This window comes from Sebastes fasciatus, chromosome 8, assembly GCF_043250625.1.
Source record: "Sebastes fasciatus isolate fSebFas1 chromosome 8, fSebFas1.pri, whole genome shotgun sequence".
In the NCBI taxonomy this organism is placed as follows: Eukaryota; Metazoa; Chordata; class Actinopteri; order Perciformes; family Sebastidae; genus Sebastes; species Sebastes fasciatus.
Genome location: NC_133802.1, coordinates 22,593,984 through 22,614,160, shown reverse-complemented (window position 1 = coordinate 22,614,160; position 20,177 = coordinate 22,593,984). Strand labels below are relative to the sequence as shown.

The 20,177-nt window shown below is 41.7% G+C and overlaps 1 protein-coding gene across 1 annotated transcript; it reads left to right on the top strand.

The window, feature by feature from the left end:
- Positions 1 to 1,383: 1,383 nt before the first annotated feature.
- On the top strand, positions 1,384 to 18,887 carry erbb3b (erb-b2 receptor tyrosine kinase 3b). Its single transcript, XM_074644355.1, has 28 exons — positions 1,384 to 1,709; positions 4,131 to 4,285; positions 4,368 to 4,554; positions 6,124 to 6,249; positions 6,832 to 6,894; positions 7,076 to 7,194; positions 8,370 to 8,511; positions 8,646 to 8,759; positions 8,846 to 8,963; positions 9,045 to 9,118; positions 9,461 to 9,551; positions 10,578 to 10,780; positions 10,948 to 11,080; positions 11,196 to 11,289; positions 11,954 to 12,111; positions 12,213 to 12,269; positions 13,082 to 13,223; positions 13,355 to 13,474; positions 13,567 to 13,665; positions 13,821 to 14,006; positions 14,098 to 14,253; positions 14,364 to 14,439; positions 14,544 to 14,690; positions 14,762 to 14,859; positions 15,367 to 15,543; positions 16,300 to 16,371; positions 16,636 to 16,933; positions 17,067 to 18,887. Exons 1-28 carry the CDS (start codon positions 1,631 to 1,633, stop codon positions 17,936 to 17,938), a joined length of 4,356 nt encoding a protein of 1,451 aa, XP_074500456.1. The 5' UTR covers positions 1,384 to 1,630; the 3' UTR covers positions 17,939 to 18,887.
- Positions 18,888 to 20,177: the final 1,290 nt, after the last annotated feature.

Sequence of the window (20,177 nt, the reverse complement as noted above, 5' to 3'; positions counted from 1 at the left end):
TTCAATTTTCCACTGTGACATTTTCACTTCATACTGTTTTAATGAGCAAGAGTGGAAAAACAATCACACACACTGAGTGCTGACTCAAGTTGTGAAAGTGTCTTCCAACTTACTGAGTAATGTTGCTCTGTAAAGTTTTCCATCATTCAACAGGCAGGTGGACAACTCTCAGCTGATCCTTTTATTAGAGGAGTTTGTACTGTGGGTCAAAGAATAATCATGTAAAAGCAACCATGTAGGTGCAAACACTGGCGGAGAGTCCACCTCCCACTGGCCCTGCAGCAGCCCTGATATCTGAGACTCTGTCTCCTCCTGCTGGACGGAAACCTGCTGGTGGAGGACAGTTATGGATTCAATTTAACAGCACAGGCTGAAGCACATAATTAATGTGTATTTAAACCACATGATTGAGTATTATTTGAATTCCCACATGGGAATACTTCCAAACAAACAGCAACTGTTCATTACTTTCTCATACAAAATGAGATTAACAGCCACATGTGTCAGAACCAGTTACTAATATCCATCTATTAGTGAGTCGCCCCCCTTTTCACTTTCAGCTTCATGTTCAGGAATCTTGAGGCTATTTTTCTCAAATTAAGCATGTTCTTGTTTTGGGTTCAGAAGTCACTTGACCATCTGGACAATGTGCCCCATTGTGGCAGACCCGCTCCATACGCATCAAAGAGGTGATTAACCAGTTGACAGGGCTGTGGGGGACAATACTGCTCTTTACAGGGGAAACAGTGCAGCCACTCACAGCACTGGGCTGCTGACTGGGGAGACACAGCAGCTCTGCTTCCACATGCAGCAGCAGCTGACAACATGAGACCAAAATAACTGCACATAAAGGGACATATAGGGTACATGGTGTTCATGCAAATGGTCTTGTTGGGTCTCTAAACTATGGTGTACGGTCTAAGACCTGCTCTATATATAAAGCGTCTTGAGATAACTTCTGTTGTGATTTGATGCTATATAACAATAAATTGAATTAAATTGAATTGAATTGAAGTTTAGATCACAAGCATTTGTTTGCCATATTAGAAGCTGCATATTAATTTATAGCCTGGACTAAAGGTAAAAGTGCATTCATCTAAATGTTATTTATCTTTTCTATATGGGCCTAATGTGTTTTTTTGTGAGGTATTTTGTTTGCTGAGAGAAAATAAAAACAATCTCTACATAAATGTTCCTCCTAAATCTAATTTTAACAGTTTGGATGCTCAGTGCAACATTTGAGGCAGCAGCTCGTAATAAAAAAAAAATTGACGGACCGACCTCTGATTGGTGGATCCATCGGGCTCCTGGCCAATCACATGCCTCTCTCTGGGAGGGGGAACCCAGCGTCAAAATAAACTGCCACTTGTTCGTTGTTTTCAGTTTTGCAATTGGCTCGATTTATCCTGCTCTTATTGCTAATGTTATGTTCGAAGAGTTGTAGAAGGAGTTGCATTTCTCCTTCACTTTGACTGCATGATATTGGATTTTTTTTCTTTCTTACAGAAACACAGCGTGCATGGGACCTGAATGTTTTATTTTTTTATACATCCATATTTTCCTACACAAAATTGGACTACCTAAACTTGTGTGATATGATAAAATCTCACTAAATAGATTCGACATCAACATGATCCAGTGGGGAGTCATACTACTGTGTGTGATATTATCATGGAGGCTACAAACAGCATCATCTCAAACCGATGAAGGTAGGGGAATAATTTATTATTCCATATCAGAAAACTTGTCTAGTCTGATTTGATTTACATTATTTCATCAATTTATCATTATTATTATTATTATTATTATTATTATTATTATTATTATTATTATTATTATTATTATTATTATTATCATTATTATTATTATTATTATTATAATATATATATATATATTTGTTTATCATTAAAAAAAAATTATAATGTTCCTGCTTGAATTCACCTGTTGGCAGTTACTCTTCAGTCTTTGCCTGCCTTGAAAGGTCACAACTTCTTCTAACATGGTATGCAACTATATTTTGTGGAATAGAATAGAATAGGATAGAATTGAGTAGAATAGAGAAATTAACATTGAAGCCATCTAGACTTGTCAGAGGTTATATTTTATAAACTACTAACCCTCATCTCTTCTTTCCTTTGTCTCAGATCACACAGTACTCACTGTGCTCTCCTCCTTGAGAGCTTTTTTACTGTTGTTACTGGGCTCTGATCAAGGCCCTTAATGCAACAATTTATCACCGCTTTGTATACTGTTAGTATGACTGTTAGTTGAACCCAGTTGTAAAAAGCTACTGAGGACAAGGTTCATGTTAATGTTTGCAATCTGTAGATGATTGTTTTTGTTTTAATGAAAATCACCCATTTTCTTTTCAAAAAGTTATTTAGTTGTTTGGATTATGCAGGTGTGTTGTGCATGTGTTTTGTGCATACATATGAGTTTTAATTGCTGTAGATTTCAGCATCATCATCTTCTATGTTTACTCAAGAGACCCATGCATAAATGAGCAAGTGCATGAAGATCATCTGTCATTGTGCAATTTTCCATAAAAACACACACAACAAGCCTTAAAAGTTGTTTATGGAGGTGATCAACTTCACTTTAGTGTAGCTGGGAGATTCTGGTTTATCTCCTCTGCATAAAGGCAGGAAATGTGACTTGTGTTGACGGCTGCAGGTGCCTCATCTTCGCCCATAAAGGGCCAGCGCCACAGTTTTTGTTGGTCAGTGCGAGATGGTGTGCATGTCTCCTTCCGTTCACGATATTTCCCTTCTCTCTGCCAGAAAGTCCCACTCACACACGGCCCTTTGTCTGTTGGTATGATCTCAGCAACCCATCAGACACACACATACATACGCACATGGACACACACACAGAAGCACTGTCTGTCACTGCGTCACTCTTCAGTCACTGGGACACACTGTCCACATTTATAGCTTCATCACAATGAGGAACTTTGTCTTAGAGAAGCCCCTCTCTCCCTCGACCCTCGGCCTCCACTCCATCAGCCCTGGGCCTGGTCTGCTCCGTGCAGCAGAGTTACAGCCGGCCTCTTTTACTGCGCTTCACATCAAACTCTCCAGCCAACACAGCAGCACACACAGTATCAGGAAGACTCACCAAGCCCATAAATACTACAGAAACTATATAATCCTAGTACTCAAATATCCACCAGTTGTTCATCTTTACATGTCCACACTAGTGTTTTTTTGCATGATTTTTTTATACCATTCCAAGCTGCCATTGGTTTCCATTATTTTATGTATGTTATTAAAATAAATCAGCCGACAGGAACTCTTAAAACTACTTGAATGTGTAATGCATCACAGTCTGCATTAAAGGACCAGTGTGTAGGGTTTAGGGGGATCTATTTGCAGAAATAAAATATAATATATGTTTTCTTTAGTGTTAACAATCGTTGTGTTTTCGTTACCTTAGAATGAGCCCTTCATATCTACATAGGGAGCAGGTCCTCTTCACAGAGTCCGTCATGTTGCGCCATCGTGTTTCTACAGTAGCCCAGAATGGACAAACCAAACAAACAAAGAGAGCCGTTCATGTTTTTATGTTACCTGAAGGCCACCGCAGTTCCAACACATTCTCATCCCAACTCATCACATACTAACGCTTTGTTACGCCCCATTGGCGTCACTTTATTTTCGGCATCAAAACCACTATAGTTACCCCTTGGCGTGGCTTTAGGATTAGGCATCAAAACCACTTTAGTTAGGTTTTGGAAAGAAATAAATGGTTCGGACTATTTTTGTAAAGTGAAAATGACACTGAACGTCGTGAACAGGGGTCACGAACGAACAGCTGATTGTAACGTGACGCACGTAACACAAACAGTGGTCTACTGGATAAAAGCCTCGTGTTTGTTGGGCCCGTCCACCGCCTCTCCCACCCGCTTGGTGTGTCTCTTTCGCTCTTTAAACTACGTAACCACACTTCCGTAAAGTAGTTAGCTGTGATGTAAAGTAGCCTTAGGCCCACATGTAATTTGTAGTAAATAGGCTAAACATGCAAAACCACTGGCATGGTTCCTTAAACATGTAGGCTATAGGCTATAGCAAGTAAAGGTGATACATTGATACAACTAATATGTGTCTCTCTTCCCTGTGTATGTATGTCAGTGGTGTGTCCTGGTACTCAGAATGGACTGAGCTCCACCGGTTCTCAGGAGACTCAGTACAACCTGATTAAGGACCGGTATGACGGCTGTGAGATCATCATGGGAAACCTGGAGGTCACTCAGATTGAGAATAACTGGGACCTATCCTTCTTAAAGGTAAAAAAAAACAAAATATCCCCACTATATGTCTTGTCTTTTCTATGAACAAGGTTTAAAAGTCCTCTTTTTTCCCCTCAAGACAATCCGCGAGGTGACTGGCTATGTCCTCATCGCCATGAACCACTTTCAAGAGATTCCTCTGGGGCAACTACGGGTCATCAGAGGAAACAGTCTGTACGAGAGACGCTTCGCTCTCTCTGTCTTCTTCAACTACCCCAAGGACGGCTCCAACGGCCTGCGGCAGCTGGGGCTCGCAAATCTGACAGGTAAACCGGGGTTAACTGATAAAACAGAAGCATGGATAAAATGTGGTGTAAAATGTGCTTTTCTGAGATTTGAGGAATTCAAAACAGTGACAACAAACTAATATAAACTCGAAAGCACCAAGAACAAAGACGCAGGTTTTGCTGCTTCTTTAAATTTTGTTGAAAGAAACATAAACCATGCCATTTTATGGGCAGAGAAAGCCAGATGTTGACAGATCTTAAAGCTGACAATCACTCATTCTCTGAAAGTGTGGCAGCAGGAAAAAGTATTGGAAACATTTAGGGGAAATCACAGTCGCAACTGATCCTCATTGTCAGCAGAAGTGGTGATATATGCTAAGGGACTGTAGTCTCAACTCGTCCATTCCCCAAATCTCTGACATGCTAGGATATAGCACTTTATCTAAGGTTATCTAAGAGGTCTTTTTGAGAGCAGATATTTTGACTCGTCATCGCAGGAAAAGCCCAGGTGTTACTAATTACAATAACGAAGTCTCTCTTCTAATCAAGGGTCCCAGTAAGACATGAGTGTGACAGTGAGCCAGCATGCACAATACAGATGATACATAGAAAGAACCTAGGATACAGTTTTCATGACCTAGCTTTTGTAAAAGGATTGTTTGCCCCCTAGTGTATGTCTGCACCTCACAATTATTTGATATGTATCCTAATTAAAGTTTTTATGGGGTCATTTAGTTTTAGGTCCTTTATTGCCTGTTCTTCAGAAACCCATGTAAAATCTTTAAACCATTACATGCGCAATAGAAAACACATCATAATCATACATAGCTTCATATCTGCATCAAATAAATAAAAATGTTAGATATATAGCAACCCACAAAGAGTGCAGTCAGACAACCAAATACACAAATTGCCATGTTAATGTCAATGATGATGATGTCAAGGTAAGTAGGTTCTCCGTTATCCCTAACGACGATTGAATGCAACTCAATTCAATCATATATATGAGTGAGTGGACACAACAAAGTTTACTGAATTTTGTATCTCTGTTTTTGACCATAAAATGACAGCTTGTTTGGTCATAATGTTTTCGAAATATTTCCAAAACCCTGCCAAATGTTGACAAAAGAAGCCTTGCTTTCATGTTCCAGCCCAACAGTATTTTTACTCGCCCAAATTAATCAAAAGTAGCCCAATTAGGAGGAAATCAGCCCAATCTGGCAAAGCAGGTTATGTGGCTCACGCCATAGACATATGGCTCACCAAGCAAGCTGCGGCCGTGCTTGGCTCGTGATTGGCTCGGGCGGGTGTGTGGGCGGGACCTCGATCCAGGTCCCTCCCAATTACTACTGCGCAGACTCTGGCTCCAAATGACATCATGATCAGCTCCCATATCTGGGATATTTTGGCTTCACTTTTGTACAGTGGGAGGAATTGGAGACACGTCATCCATCTATATACACCCAAGTGTTTTATATTTTACTCAGTATGTACAAAGTGTTTACACTGTTTTTGTGGGTTGCAATCTGAAATGTTGCTGTAACGTCTGCTAAATGATATCCCCTCTCTCTCTCTCTCTCTGCATACTTCCTCACCATTTCTTCACAGAGATTCTGGAGGGAGGAGTGCAGATAATCAACAACAAGTACCTGAGTTATGGCCCCTGGATCTTCTGGCAAGACATCATCAGAGACAACAGTGCTCCAATTGACATCCAGTACAATGGAGAGAGAGGTTAGTTTTATAGTCCTATTTCACATATAATCCCACATTATCTCTCTCTTATAAGTGCTCTCCAAAGAAATCAGCCGGCGGACAAAGCTCAGACTCTTCAACTCCAACATTAAACCAATACTCCTCTATGGTTCAGAGACGTGGAGGACAACAAAGACCACAACAACAAAAGTACAAACATTCATAAACAACTGCCTGAGGCGCATCTTAAACATCCACTGGCCGGATACCATCAGTAACAATGATCTTTGGCAAAGAACAGGTCAAAAACCTGTTGAAGAAGAGATCAGGAGAAGGAGATGGGGATGGATTGGCCATACACTCCGGAAACCCGGTACCAGCATCACCAGGCAGGCCCTTAGATGGAACCCACAAGGCAAAAGAAGGAGAGGCCGGCCCAAGAACACCTGGCGCAGGGACCTTGACACGGACATCACACAGAGCGGGCTGACATGGAAACAACTGGAGAGGAAAGCCCAGGACAAAAGACTCTGGCGGACTGTGGTCAACGGCCTATGCTCCACAAAGGAGCGAAAGGCTTTGAATGAATGAATAAGTGCTGCCTCTCTTTCTTTCTCTCAGGCCCATGCCACAAATCTTGTGGAGATTACTGCTGGGGCCCAAATGCGGACCAGTGCCAGATCTGTGAGTGCCCAATTGTTCTGTTTCCCTGATTTTCTCTCTCTGTTTTCTCTCTCCTTCTTCTTTCTCCTCACTAACTGTCTGTCTTCATAGACAGAAATACACAGAGATGCACACAGAAAGACACAACACACACGCACACTGGTGACCTCTGTTCAACCTGTCTCTCTCCTGTGTGTCTCAGTGACTAAGACGGTGTGCGCTCCTCAGTGTAACGGCCGCTGTTTTGGGACGAGCCCCAGGGACTGCTGTCACATAGAGTGTGCAGCGGGATGTAAAGGCCCTCTGGACGCGGACTGTTTTGTAAGTGCTCCGTCTCTGATAAAATGAAGAGAAAGGCAGTCTTTGCAGACACTATGCTGTTAGGTTTTTCATTCTTCAGAAGAAGGCTTTTTGTCCTTGCACTCTTTTGATTTAATTCCCATCATCCAGGTGTTTGTTGTTACAGTAATACTGTACAATAGTGTGGTTTAGAGCTGCAACGATTAGTCAACTAATTGATTAATTAAAGTAATTTGTCATGCAAAAATGGTTTTCAGCCTCTCAATTATGGAGATTTCCTGCTTTTCTCAGTTTTATATCATATTAAACTGAATATCTTTGGGTTTTGGACTGACAAAACAGGATTTTCAAAGACATTACCTTGGACTGTGAGAAACTGGGATGAACATTTTTCACTATTTTCTGACCATCATCTGACATTTATAGACAAATTAAACGATTAATCGATTAATCTTGAAAATAATCGTCAGATTAATAGATATTGAGACTTATCATTACATGCAGCCCTAGTGTGGTTTGGAAATCCCCTTGTAGACGCTTGAAATTTACACACCGTAAACACTCAACTCATTTTATTTTTTGCTATGTTATCAATGTTTGGTAAAACAGTTGTGCAGGACAACTGTTTTCAAAACTCTTTTTTGTTGGTTCATCTGATATTTGAGGCAGCTGCCAAACAGAAAGAATTTTACATTATTCTTTTTGAGACCTTAGCTTATTTTGTGTCGTTTGGGTTTGATTTTCTGACATTATAGCTTGTCAATACAATAACTTAGGGTAAAAGTCCACAGCTGCTGTGAGGCTGTACTGTAGCCATTTACAAATTGAACATCATGCTGTATTGAAGAAGACTTGAAACTAGCGATTGAGACCATAAACTCATGTTTACAATGTTTACTGAGGTAATAAATCAAGTGAGAAGTAGGCTCATTCTCTCATAGACTTCTAAACAATCAGACTTATTTTTGCAACCAGAGGAGTCGCCCCCTGCTGGCTATTAGAAAGAATGCAAGTTTAAGGCACTTACTCATTGGCTTCACTTCTCAGAACCAGAGGTTTGCCGATATGTCAACATGCAAAACCATGGTTATAAACATGATTTCTTTACGTAGTTACCCATACCTAATTTACTTCAATAATAGCCATACGTTTGCTCAAATGTAAGTGTGTCTGTGTGTGTGTACCTGTCTGTGTAGGCATGTCGTCATTTCAACGACTCTGGAGCTTGTGTGCCTCAGTGTCCCCAGACTTTGATCTATAACAAGCAGACGTTTCAAATGGAGACCAACCCTAACGCCAAATATCAGTACGGATCAATCTGTGTCTCCCAGTGCCCCAGTGAGTGCTCTGTTTGTTTGTATGTTTATATCCTCAACATGTTGTCTTGTTATTTGTTACGCAATGTGGAACATACTTTAACTAACCTTCCTGATATTACCAAAAATATTGTTGTTCTGTTCTTTCTCTTGTAGCTCATTTCGTGGTGGACGGCAGCTCCTGTGTGAGCGTTTGTCCACCAGACAAGATGGAGGTGGAGAGAGAAGGCCAGAGGCAGTGTGAGCTCTGCAGCGGGCTCTGCCCAAAAGGTTGCCACTAATAAACACTTTCCACTTCTTACATTGAATATATCTGTCAGTCAAAGCTAACGGCAGTGACTTGGTCATCCCTGCAGTGTGTGAAGGCACTGGCGCCGAGGACAGACAGACAGTGGACTCCAGCAACATCGACAGCTTCATCAACTGCACCAAGATCCAGGGCAGCCTCCACTTCCTGGTCACAGGGATTCTTGGGTAATTGTGTTTTCCTGACTGAAGGTTCTGCAGTGATGTACACTCACTTTGTTCATGCTGTTGTGTTATTATTCTTCATAGAGATGCCTTTAAAAACATCCCACCCCTGGACGCCAAAAAGCTGGAAGTGTTTCGCACCGTCAGAGCAATAACAGGTTTGTATGAACTATATAATACTTTAAAGTATTTTTCAAAGCATACCAGTAGGTTTTATATCGAAATTAAATCCAGGTGACAATTGTTTTCAATTCATTTTAGTATAGTATAATTTTTTTAGACTGCTCAATATTCCTATCAAAGTTACATCAGTCACATGGTAATACAGCTGTTTATGAATAAATACAGTAAAAAGAAATAAGAGTGTGTGTCGTTCTCTACGCCTATTGCCTTTATCCATCTAATAATCTGGAAAATTGTCATACCATATGTTATTTATGGCCTAAAACAATCAAATCTACCTTTACGGTCCTTATGTTTTTAATGTGTTTGATTGTCAGATATCCTAAATATCCAGTCGTGGCCCAAAGAGCTGGACGATCTGTCCGTTTTCTCGAGTCTCGCAACCATTCAAGGGAGGTCCAACGACAAGTAAGGCTTCTTTACACACTGATGTGCATGTTTGTGTCAGTTGGAGCCGGCCCAGAGGAAGCTAATGAAATTAAATCAGTAAAAGACAATAAATGAACCTGATAAAACAAATAATCTGTCTACAAGATTTTCTTCTATACGGGAAGAGCAGATATTTAAATGGTATTTAAAGCCATTAAGATGTCATGTTATGTACATTAAACCTGATTTATTATGCTTCAGGCTGGTTCTGATTCTTGTGTTGTTGCCTAAAACTCATATCTATCTGTATTACATGTTAAGTGCGTTGCATAACCATGTGTCATCACTACTCTCTGGCACACTCTAAACCCTCCTGTCTGCTATAAGCTGCTTTCTGTGTTAACATCTCATGACGACCCCCCCGGTGCATTGTGTTAACACTTTTTAACATCTCTTCTCTCTCTGTGCTTCACAGCTGTGAACAGGTATGGATTGTGTGTGTGTGTGTGTTTTTTCTAACTTAGGCTACCTTTGGGGACACGTTTTAGACAAAAAAACAGTTAACTAAGGAGGGCTTGTCCAATTGGGGACAAAAGACATGTCCCCAATTGGGAAAAGGCGGATTTTAGGATCATTGGTTAAGGTTAGGTTAGGTATGGGTTTAGGTTAGATTAAGTTCAATTTCCGACTCCTTCTGTCCGCATATCGAAGTTTCCTTGAGTGTCCTAAATCCATAGGATGGGTTAAATGCAGACGTCAAATTTCATGTATGTATGTTGATGATTGCAATTCTAATAATAAAGGAAATTAATGTAAGTCAATGTCCCCAAAAGTGACCTGAGTAAATGTGTGTGTCCCTATAACGCAGACCCCAAGCTGCACCATTTGGCTTAGAACTAAAACACAATCTGCAGATACAAATCAGTGTTACACATTTTGAGTAATTCTTTGACATTTGCTCTATTTAAAATATTTCTCCAGCTAATGTAAATGTGTTTTTTCTTTCTTTTTGTCTGTGTCCTCCTCCAACCTCCAACCTCCATCCCTCCGTCCTCAAAACCAAAGGCGTTTTTCTCTGATGGTAATGCGAATCCAAACTCTTAACTCACTGGGTCTGCGCTCTCTCCGGGAGATCAGCGACGGCAGCGTGTACATCAGTCAGAATGCCAACCTCTGTTACCACCACACTGTAAACTGGACGCAGCTGTTCAGAGGCCGCAGAGTTCGTGTCAACAACCTCAACAACAACAGGCCGCTGTCAGAGTGTGGTGAGGCCAGACAGAAAAACATGTTATCTTTTGTTTTGCTTTGAGCTGAATAAACTAAACTATATAATTTTTACATGTACTATGGTCAGAAAAATTAAGTCCACATACATCATCATCTTCTTCTTCAGTTCCCTGATGTTTTTCTCACATTGTTGTTGTGTGTGCAGTTGCAGAGGGCCGTGTGTGTGACCCGCTGTGTTCAGACTCGGGTTGCTGGGGCCCCGGGCCCGACCAGTGTCTCTCCTGTAGGAACTACAGCAGAGACGGCACATGTGTGGGCAGCTGTAACTTCCACACCAGGTCAGTAGACACACGCATGTGTTGATATTCTTTGTAATGTTGTTTGTGTGTTGAATTTATTCATTTTATCTGACTTGTACTGTATATATTTGTTGAATATTGTGTCCCCATGCAGAGCTCCAAGGGAATTTGCAGGACCTGATGGCGAGTGTGTTGCCTGTCATCCAGAGTGTAAGCCTCAGAGCGGGACAGCCAGCTGTACTGGAGTGGTAATCACTTTCTTCTCGCTTGCATTTGGTTATTTACCCACTCATAATGTTTTTGGGGAGCATGACTCTTCAGATACTCATAAAATATGTCCTATCAAACTGGTATGTTTTCTTGATGTGGTTATTTTTTACAGTCGTACCTTTACTACAGGGCATAATTCCGCTGGGGATAGGGGGACATGTCACCCTCACAGACCCTAAAAAAACTATTTTTGTACAGTTTTACTGTGTCTCCCCACCTCTGAACCCTTGATACAGTAGTATTAATACTGTCTAGACATGAGTCACTGCCCTGCATTAAGAAAATAGCAATGATGACCATCTCAATTATTGAAAGACTTTTGATTTGTTGCTCTCAAACAACTTAAACCTTTGATGCCCTTGTGATACATTCAGCTCAATCTCAACAAAATGCTGACGAAATCGCTGCTTTCTTCTATTACGAAATGTTGTATTGACTCGCTGCCTCTCTTTGCCCGTTATATTAAAAATCATATGCCGTAGCTAATGGTCTAAATCACTTATTCTACGTTGGAATCCACACAAAGGCAGTTTTTTTGCACTATGTCTTGGTTCATTGCCGGTTTCAATGCCTCCCCATAGAGTTATAAATAATCTCTCTGACATTTCCTCCATATTTTTCTGCCTTCCTCTCTTTCTTTAGGGTGCAGACAAGTGTTTGGCGTGCGCCAACCTTCGAGATGGTCCTTACTGCATGTCCTCTTGTCCCACTGGGGTGAACGATGGACAGAAGGGGCTCATCTACAAATACCCCAACAGGGAAGGTCACTGTGAACCATGTCATCTGAACTGCACACAGGGGTGAGACTGGACCCAACGTATATATATGTGTGTATTTTCATGTGTATATCTGTAGACGTGTAACAATAATCAATAATCAATGATGTGTTTATCTGTTACAGATGCTCAGGCCCAGGATTAAATGATTGTTTAGAGGCAGCCAGGCTGGCAGCTAGCAGGTGAGTGTTTCCCCCTGCTGGTGGATATAAAACACTACACCGCAATGTGTGTCATCCATCAACAACTCACAGTGAGGCACCAATTAACTTCACAAACTGCACATCTCTGAACCTCTCATTTGGTTTTTAGACATTGCATTTCTTTTAAATAAAAAAAAAAATAAAATTCTCTGAATCCAGCTTCTTAAATGTGAAGATTTCTGGTTTCTTTACTCCTCTATGACAGTAAACTGAATATTTTTGAGTTGTGGACAAAACAAGACATTTGAGGACGTCATCTTGGGCTTTGGGAAACACTGCTCGACATTTTTCACCAATTTCTGCCATTTTATAGACCAAACAACTCTTCGATTAATCAAGAAAATAATCAACAGATTAATTTACAATCAAAATAATTGTTATTTGCAGCCCTACGTATAAGTTTAAATTTATAAACAAAGACATAATTCAGATCATATTAAGAAAATTACCCTTTTTGCTTCTGTCTTCCATCTTCTTTACCCAACTCAATCTCTGCAGTCCTAAATGCTTCTTCCTATTTGAGTGCTGCCAGCTAGTGTGCTTATCTATGTCTGTGGCCTTTGACATCATTATTGAGAAGCTGTTTCATCATAAAGAATTCATGCACGAAATTAATGTAAAAACTAAAAAGGTGTTGTAATAGGTAAATAGTTACCCTGATTGACATTATTGGTTTCATGCAATGTTTCTTATCAACCACTTCTTGCAATTTTTTGCTTTTGCTATAGTGTGAATCTGACTTTCCCACCTTGTATCCCCACATCAGCATCTCTCTCTGCTTCACTCTGCAGTGGTCAGATCACAGGCATCGCTCTAGGCGTCCCGGCTGGCTTGATTTTCTGCCTGGCGTTGTTTTTCCTGGGCGTGCTGTACCAACGAGGCCTGGCCATCCGTCGCAAGAGAGCCATGAGGAGGTACCTGGAGAGCGGAGAGGTGAGACATTAGAGACCATCCAACCTCCTGAGCTGCCTTTTGCTTTGACTGTCTGCTGCATGCATTTGTTTTCAGAGAGAGAGAGAGAGAAAAAAAAATCATCTGGGAATTATTCTTGTTATTTTCGTCAGAGCTTTGAGCCACTGGGTCCCGGGGAGAAAGGCACCAAGGTTCACGCCCGCATCCTGAGGCCCTCAGAGCTGAAGAAAATCAAAGCGCTTGGCTCTGGAATTTTTGGCACAGTCCACAAGGTATTTATTAAACCTCTTTGTCTTTGTGCACATCCACTGCTTATCCACTGTGAACTGATGTGAGTGCTGCCCTACATTTATTTGTGTTTAAGGGTTTTTGGACTCCAGAGGGAGAGTCAGTGAAGATCCCCGTGTCCATTAAGACCATCCAGGATAGCTCAGGCCGACAGACCTTCACTGAGATCACTGATGTGAGAATCAAAGCTTCTTACAGTCTTGAAAGAAGTTATAACATCATTAATGTGACATATGTACAACATTTCATACAATATACGTACCAAAGATCAATATAAGTATCATCAAATTGTAAAAAAAAAAGTACATTTTCAACTTGCTCACTGTGTAGCATATGCTGTCCATGGGCGGCCTGGATCATCCCTACATCGTTAGGCTGCTGGGCATCTGCCCAGGTCCCAGTCTTCAACTACTGACCCAGTTTAGCTCACAGGGCTCCTTACTGGAGCACATCAGGCACCACAAGGACAGCCTGGACCCACAGCGCCTGCTCAACTGGTGTGTGCAGATTGCTAAAGTGAGTGCAGCATGAATTTTTTGAGCAAGCACGTCTTATGAATAAGATGTCAGATCATAAAAAGGGTATATACAGTTTGTTTGTGTCTCAGGGTATGTACTACCTGGAGGAGCACTGCATGGTCCACAGGAACCTGGCTGCCCGCAACATCCTGTTGAAGAACGACTACCAGGTCCAGATCTCTGACTACGGCGTAGCAGACCTCCTTTATCCCGACGACAAGAAATACGTCTACACTGACACCAAGGTTGTTATGACTCATTCAGTATGTCACAGTTAAAAGGTTTTCACTGTCCCTTCCACTTATGGAAACAAACCAATCTGTTTGGCTCGTCTGAAATGTGTCTCTTAATCCAGACACCCATAAAATGGATGGCACTGGAAAGCATCTTGTTTCGAAGATACACTCATCAAAGTGACGTTTGGAGCTATGGTAAGAGGCTGCGTGTTTCACAGCATCAATAAAACAAACATTCCTCTTGACAAGCTGGCAGGGAGCGTTTAAATGTGGTGGCGTCTCTCTCTCTTCCCGGACAGGGGTGACAGTGTGGGAGATGATGTCATTCGGAGCGGAGCCGTATGCGTCCGTGCAGCCACAGGAGGTGCCGAGTCTGCTGGAGAAGGGCGAGCGACTGTCACAGCCCCAAATCTGTACCATAGACGTCTACATGGTCATGGTTAAATGTGAGTGTGATCAACTGGTATGCAACAACACACAAATATATGATCTGACATGTTTTACTTCTTCTCTTTAGGCTGGATGATTGATGAAAATATAAGGCCGACCTTCAAAGAGCTGGCCAGTGACTTTACTCGCATGGCAAGAGACCCACCGAGATATCTGGTCATGATGGTGAGGCTATCATCGTCATTTTAAAAGAACAGTGTGTAACATTTTGGGGACCTATTAGCAGAAATGGAATATAATATTCAGAATTATGTTTTCTTAAGTGTATAATCACCTGAAACTAAGAATTGTTGTGTTTTCGTTAGCTTAGAATGAGACCTTCATATCTACAACAGGAACAGGTCCTCTTCACGGAGCCATGTTTCTACAGTAGCCCAGAACGGACAAATCAAACACTGGCTCCAGAGAGAGCTTTTCACGTTTTTACGTAACCTGAAGGCCACCGTAGTTCAACAACACGCTTGTAACTAAGAATGACTCCTGAGTGAGGCAAACGGCATTACCACGGTTTTGAAAGGAAATGGAGGATTGAGCGGAGGGGTACTCAGTTGGTTGCAATCTGCAACCACACCACTAGATGCCACTAAATCCTACACACTGTACCTTTAATGCTAAGTCCACACAGGCTGTTTACTTAGAACTTAAACCCTTTACTTCCATGTATTTCTGTAGTTGGAAGGAGAAGAAGCTGCCTCGGTAGAGATCCATCGAAGAGAATCGGAGCGAGGGCTTCTGGAGGCAGCTTTGGAAGACCAAGACGAGGAGGGACTGGAGGACGGTTTGACTACTCCTCCTCTCCAACACTCTCCATCTTGGAGTCTGTCTCGTTCACGGATTAATTCTTACAGGGTAATGAAATACACCTTATGGTACGTGTCCACAGGATCCGTCCTTTCCACGCTTCCCATTCATTGTCTATGTGAGCAGCCGTGCGACTCGCTGCCTCTGGAAACTCCCGAGACACTTTTAAACAAAACCGTTGTTGATGGTAAATGGACTTGCATTTAGATAGCGCCTTTCTAGGCTATACTACAGCATTCATCCATTCATACACTGATGACAGAGGCTGCAATGCAAGGTGCCAACCTGCCAAACTGGCCCATCAGGATCTAATCTAAATGCTCATTCACACCCCGATGGCCCAGCCTGAGGGAGCAGGGATACTTCGACATGTGGACTGGAGGAACCTGGTATTGAACCGATTGTTGGACGACCCGCTCTACCTCTGAGCCACAGCCGCTCCAGATCTAAAATGGTGACAGATTCAGCAACTGCATGGCTTATTTCTCGCCTAACATGTTTTCAGAAACACATTTCGGTGAGCTATTTTTGAAATATAAGAGGAAAAAAAATTCCAAACAAGCTGCCATGTTGGTTCTGGTTTAAAAGCTGGGAGCTGCAGCACACGAGGGAAAGCGTTCGTCCAATCAGGTGCCGAGTGGCAGCCCATCAAGCGTCCAATGCCGGGAAGCGAGGCGCTCCCTCACGTCCAAAAAGGCCCTTGTGGACACGTATCATTAGATTTGATGATTAGACTCTTTTGGGACCATTGATCAGAGGCAAAGAAAACCATCTCACACAACTCTTTTTCTTTCCTGATTTTAGAGTGGTGTCTCTCAGGCCGGACCCATTGGATACCTGCCAATGACCCCCAGCCCTGTGGACAGCATCCGCCAGGTGATACAGACTCACACGTTCACACATGCATGCAAACAAACACATTCCCACCCTGTAATTGCACGGGTGGATATATTTAGCTGTAACTCTGAACAGCTTCTCTTTAAATCAGCATTATTACTACACTTATTATAGCCGTATTAAAATCAATATTACGACCAGGGAAGTGAGACACATTCTGGTCCCACTGGTCTCTTTTTAAAATAATAGGATTCATTTCTATGAGCTGCTGCATCAGTTCGTCTCTTTGCTTTTCTGTCTCAGCTGTGGCTTCAGAGGACTCGGTTGAGCTCGGTGCGGACGCTGCCAGAGAGGTCAGAGTTCAGGGGGAGTGGCGGCAGAGAGGCAGAGGAAGGTTTACGGACTGGGAGTCTTCACCGGGCCAGGTTTGGCTCCGAGAGGGGTACTCCTCATATATCCATCAGCCGGCACAGGAAACTGTCAACAGCATCAAGTCCATCCTCGTATAAGGTGTGGACCGCAGAGGAGGAAGAGGAGGAGGAGGAGGAGGTGGACCACTTTGGCTATGTCCTGGCTGGGTCACCTGTCACTCCAGAGAGAGGTAATGCCAGCATTAAGATGCTGATTTATCATATTTGCTTGACTCTTTTGAAAATGAATGGTAAATTATAACATAAACAATACATAATCAACGCTTCTTCCCCCCCTGATCTTCTTCCTGTCATGGCTCACAGTCTGCAGAGTCCCTCATTCTGGGCGAAGAAACTCAAAACTCAAGAATAATCTGTCTCTCGTGGTGATGAATATCTCCCAGGAGTATGAAATCATGAGCAAAGAGGAGGCTCCTCTTTGCTCGACCAGCGGCGTCTCATCACAGGCAGATGTGGCAGTTTGTCGTAAAACTTCGCCTCTACCCTCGCCAACCGTCGTCGCTCCGTCACCTGTAGAGGACGCAGCACATGTGGAAACTCTGACACCAATCTCATCTGTAAGGAGTAAGCAAGTGGAGGAGGATTGTGAAGGAGGTGTTGCAGAGAAACATCAGCTCCCTGGAGACTCTGATAGTGGGATCAGAGCTGACCAAGGTGAGGCAGCTCAAGGGATAGGCAGGTATGAGTACATGGATATCAGGCGATCAGACTCTACAGAGGATCCAGCGTGGGAGAGACGTGGGAGTCAAACATCAGCAAAGAGTGCAGCAGAGACGGAAGAAACAGACCAACTAGCGGAGGTGTTGAAAAAGGAGTTTGAGGAGGAGGAAGAGGAGAACACAAATAAACAACCTGCACTTCAGGGGGCACATCTGAGCTGTATGGCGATGCCCGGGCCAGATGTGCTCACAGCTGGGGGAGAAATGGTGGAGGAGTATGAGGAGATGACCACATTTGGAGTGGTGCCCAGTGGGTGGGAGCAGGCAGACTACCAGAACCTCCCAGTGAAGGGGAGGGCTGTTTCTGAGGAGACGGGCAGTGGCAGGTGTGCAGGGATCGGGGGATACATCAAGGTGTGTGCTGGGATGGGGGAGCCTGGCAACAACACATCATTTGACAACCCAGACTACTGGCACAGCAGACTGTTCCTCAAGCCAGATGCTGTACGCACCTAATAATGTGGACTGGGACAGAGACAGTAACGCTTACTTTACTTCCTGTCATAAATGTGGGTAGTTTTGTAAAGCTTTTTTTTCTTTGAGTTCCAGCATCTAACAAACTTTGAAAGATAAAAGTGATCAAATAAATACGCCTGAGTCTCATTCCACAGTTTTATGCTGTAAATAAAAGTTTATGAAACCAACTGTGAGTTGGTACAGAACCACAAAATAAAGGCTGAAGCAGACAAAACGTGTGGTGTTTGCCCGTGATGTAGAGCAGTTCCTGAATTAAAAAACAGCCATACAAAGTTTACCTTGCAACTGTGTATTTTTGATAGATTGATTGATTTGTTTATTTTGAGTGTCCTGTACCATATGGTGCCCAGCCCATATTATTAAAAATATGGAAAAAAACATGTCTGTGATCTTCTGACATCTGATCTAATCAGCTTGAACACACCTTGGAAATCAGTAAAAGTAATAAAATCAGTTTTCTGCAACATTTAGGAATATTGAGCTCCTATTTGGTGGCCATTTTAAGAAATGGCTGCCACGGCCTTCAGGGTTCAAATTTGCCATGCACCGATATCTATATCTTTTCATAAAATATAAACCTACATCTGTGCCAAATTTGTTGCTTTTATCGCAAAATGCACAATGCTCAACTGCCCTGCTATATATAGGCTTACAAGACACTGAACAGCAACAACCGGGATGGTGCACATGACCAATCCAAACATACAGTTCCACATATTAAAAGAGAGAAAATGTCAAAACATTCAATTTCCATAACAAAAAAAAAAGTCTTATTATGTTGGATACAGTGTTCGTTGCCATGCATTTTCTATAAATCTGTGATTGCTTCTTTGTTACAAGACTTGTGTAATTTGTAGCAGTAAGATGAGATGACCCATTTCTGTAGTCTTTTTGTACACTTTATTATAATATGAATTATTATATGAATGAATAAATTTGATTATTTTGCAAATATCAGATCCCCTGTGTCATTGATTTGTGTGTATTAAAACAATAGAATATGAAAATATTATATTATATTATATTATATTATATTATATTATATTATATTATAATATATTCTTTTTTTTAATCATGTTGCAATATGATACATATTTATATTTAAAACAAAAGTTATTATTGCACATCACCATGTATGAGCTCATACTGACTCTCTGAACAGCAGGAAGATGAGATGGAGGCAAGTGAACGCATCAGTGACGCACTCGCGCGCGATTTGGTCAGAGGCCGATCAGAGATGATCAGAGAAGTGAGATGAACACTTCAGCGTGTTTCCGTTTTCGTTCAAATCCAGTTTATGGTTCTAGTAGAACGGGTTTACCACTTATACAGTCTATGGTTTACCACAGCTTACTGTGTAATTTAGTTAAAAAGGATTTAGAAAAGTCCTTTTGAATTGTCCTTGGATGAGAGACTCACTAATGCACTTTATCACCATAAAGTAATGTGACCTCTATGAACTTTAACCTTAGAATAACACCTTGGGTGGCTCCATAATTTCCAAATCTTATTTCATCATACTTTCCCGTCATTATTTCTATTTTGTCTTTAATAGAGTGCTACAGGAATGAGTCCTATAACCCGGAAATGAGTTAACATTTTAGCACTTCTGGTTCCCTCGTCTGGAAGTCAATGGGTTTTTAGTTAGATGCCTGAAATAAGGTATGTGGTTAACACAAGCTTAAGAGATTTTATAGTTTTGTTCTACGACATAAAATACATTAACATATACCCCACTCGTGAATTTTGAAGAAGTTGTGTGTCTTTAAAAAGGCGGTAGCTAACAAGTGTCTAAATGAGACTACTAAATGTCATCACGCCAACTTGTCATGCGACCTTGGTGTAGTTTGTTTATAGCCCAACATCAGTGTTTTTCTTCTAGCGATTGCATTTACACTTAAAAAAATAATAATTAAATGGTGTTTATTTGTGAAGATTATCTTGCTGAACAAAAAGTGTAAGTTTCACAAACGTGTGTTTGCCACAGAGCTTATTTTCTGCAATAATCCCCAATGGAAAAATCCCATTACCTTTTTGTCGAGGGAACCCAGGGTGTTGCTAATTCCCGGTTGGCCTAAAAAAAATACGTCATCCCTTTAACATAAGACTTTCAGAATGTATCCACTTACTGACCCTATTTAATCTATCATGTTGGTTTCTACAGGCCTTGATATGTGTTTTTTCCCCCCCATAAATGCAGCCTAATAAAAACATACTC

Excerpts from the sequence above, each read along its gene's own strand:
- erbb3b (XM_074644355.1), top strand. The coding sequence starts at position 1,631 with ATGATCCAGTGGGGAGTCATACTACTGTGTGTGATATTATCATGGAGG. Across the intron at positions 9,552-10,577 it reads CAAGGGAGGTCCAACGACAA|GCGTTTTTCTCTGATGGTAA; the intron begins GTAAGGCTTCTT and ends TCAAAACCAAAG. Across the intron at positions 11,290-11,953 it reads CAGCCAGCTGTACTGGAGTG|GGTGCAGACAAGTGTTTGGC; the intron begins GTAATCACTTTC and ends CTCTTTCTTTAG.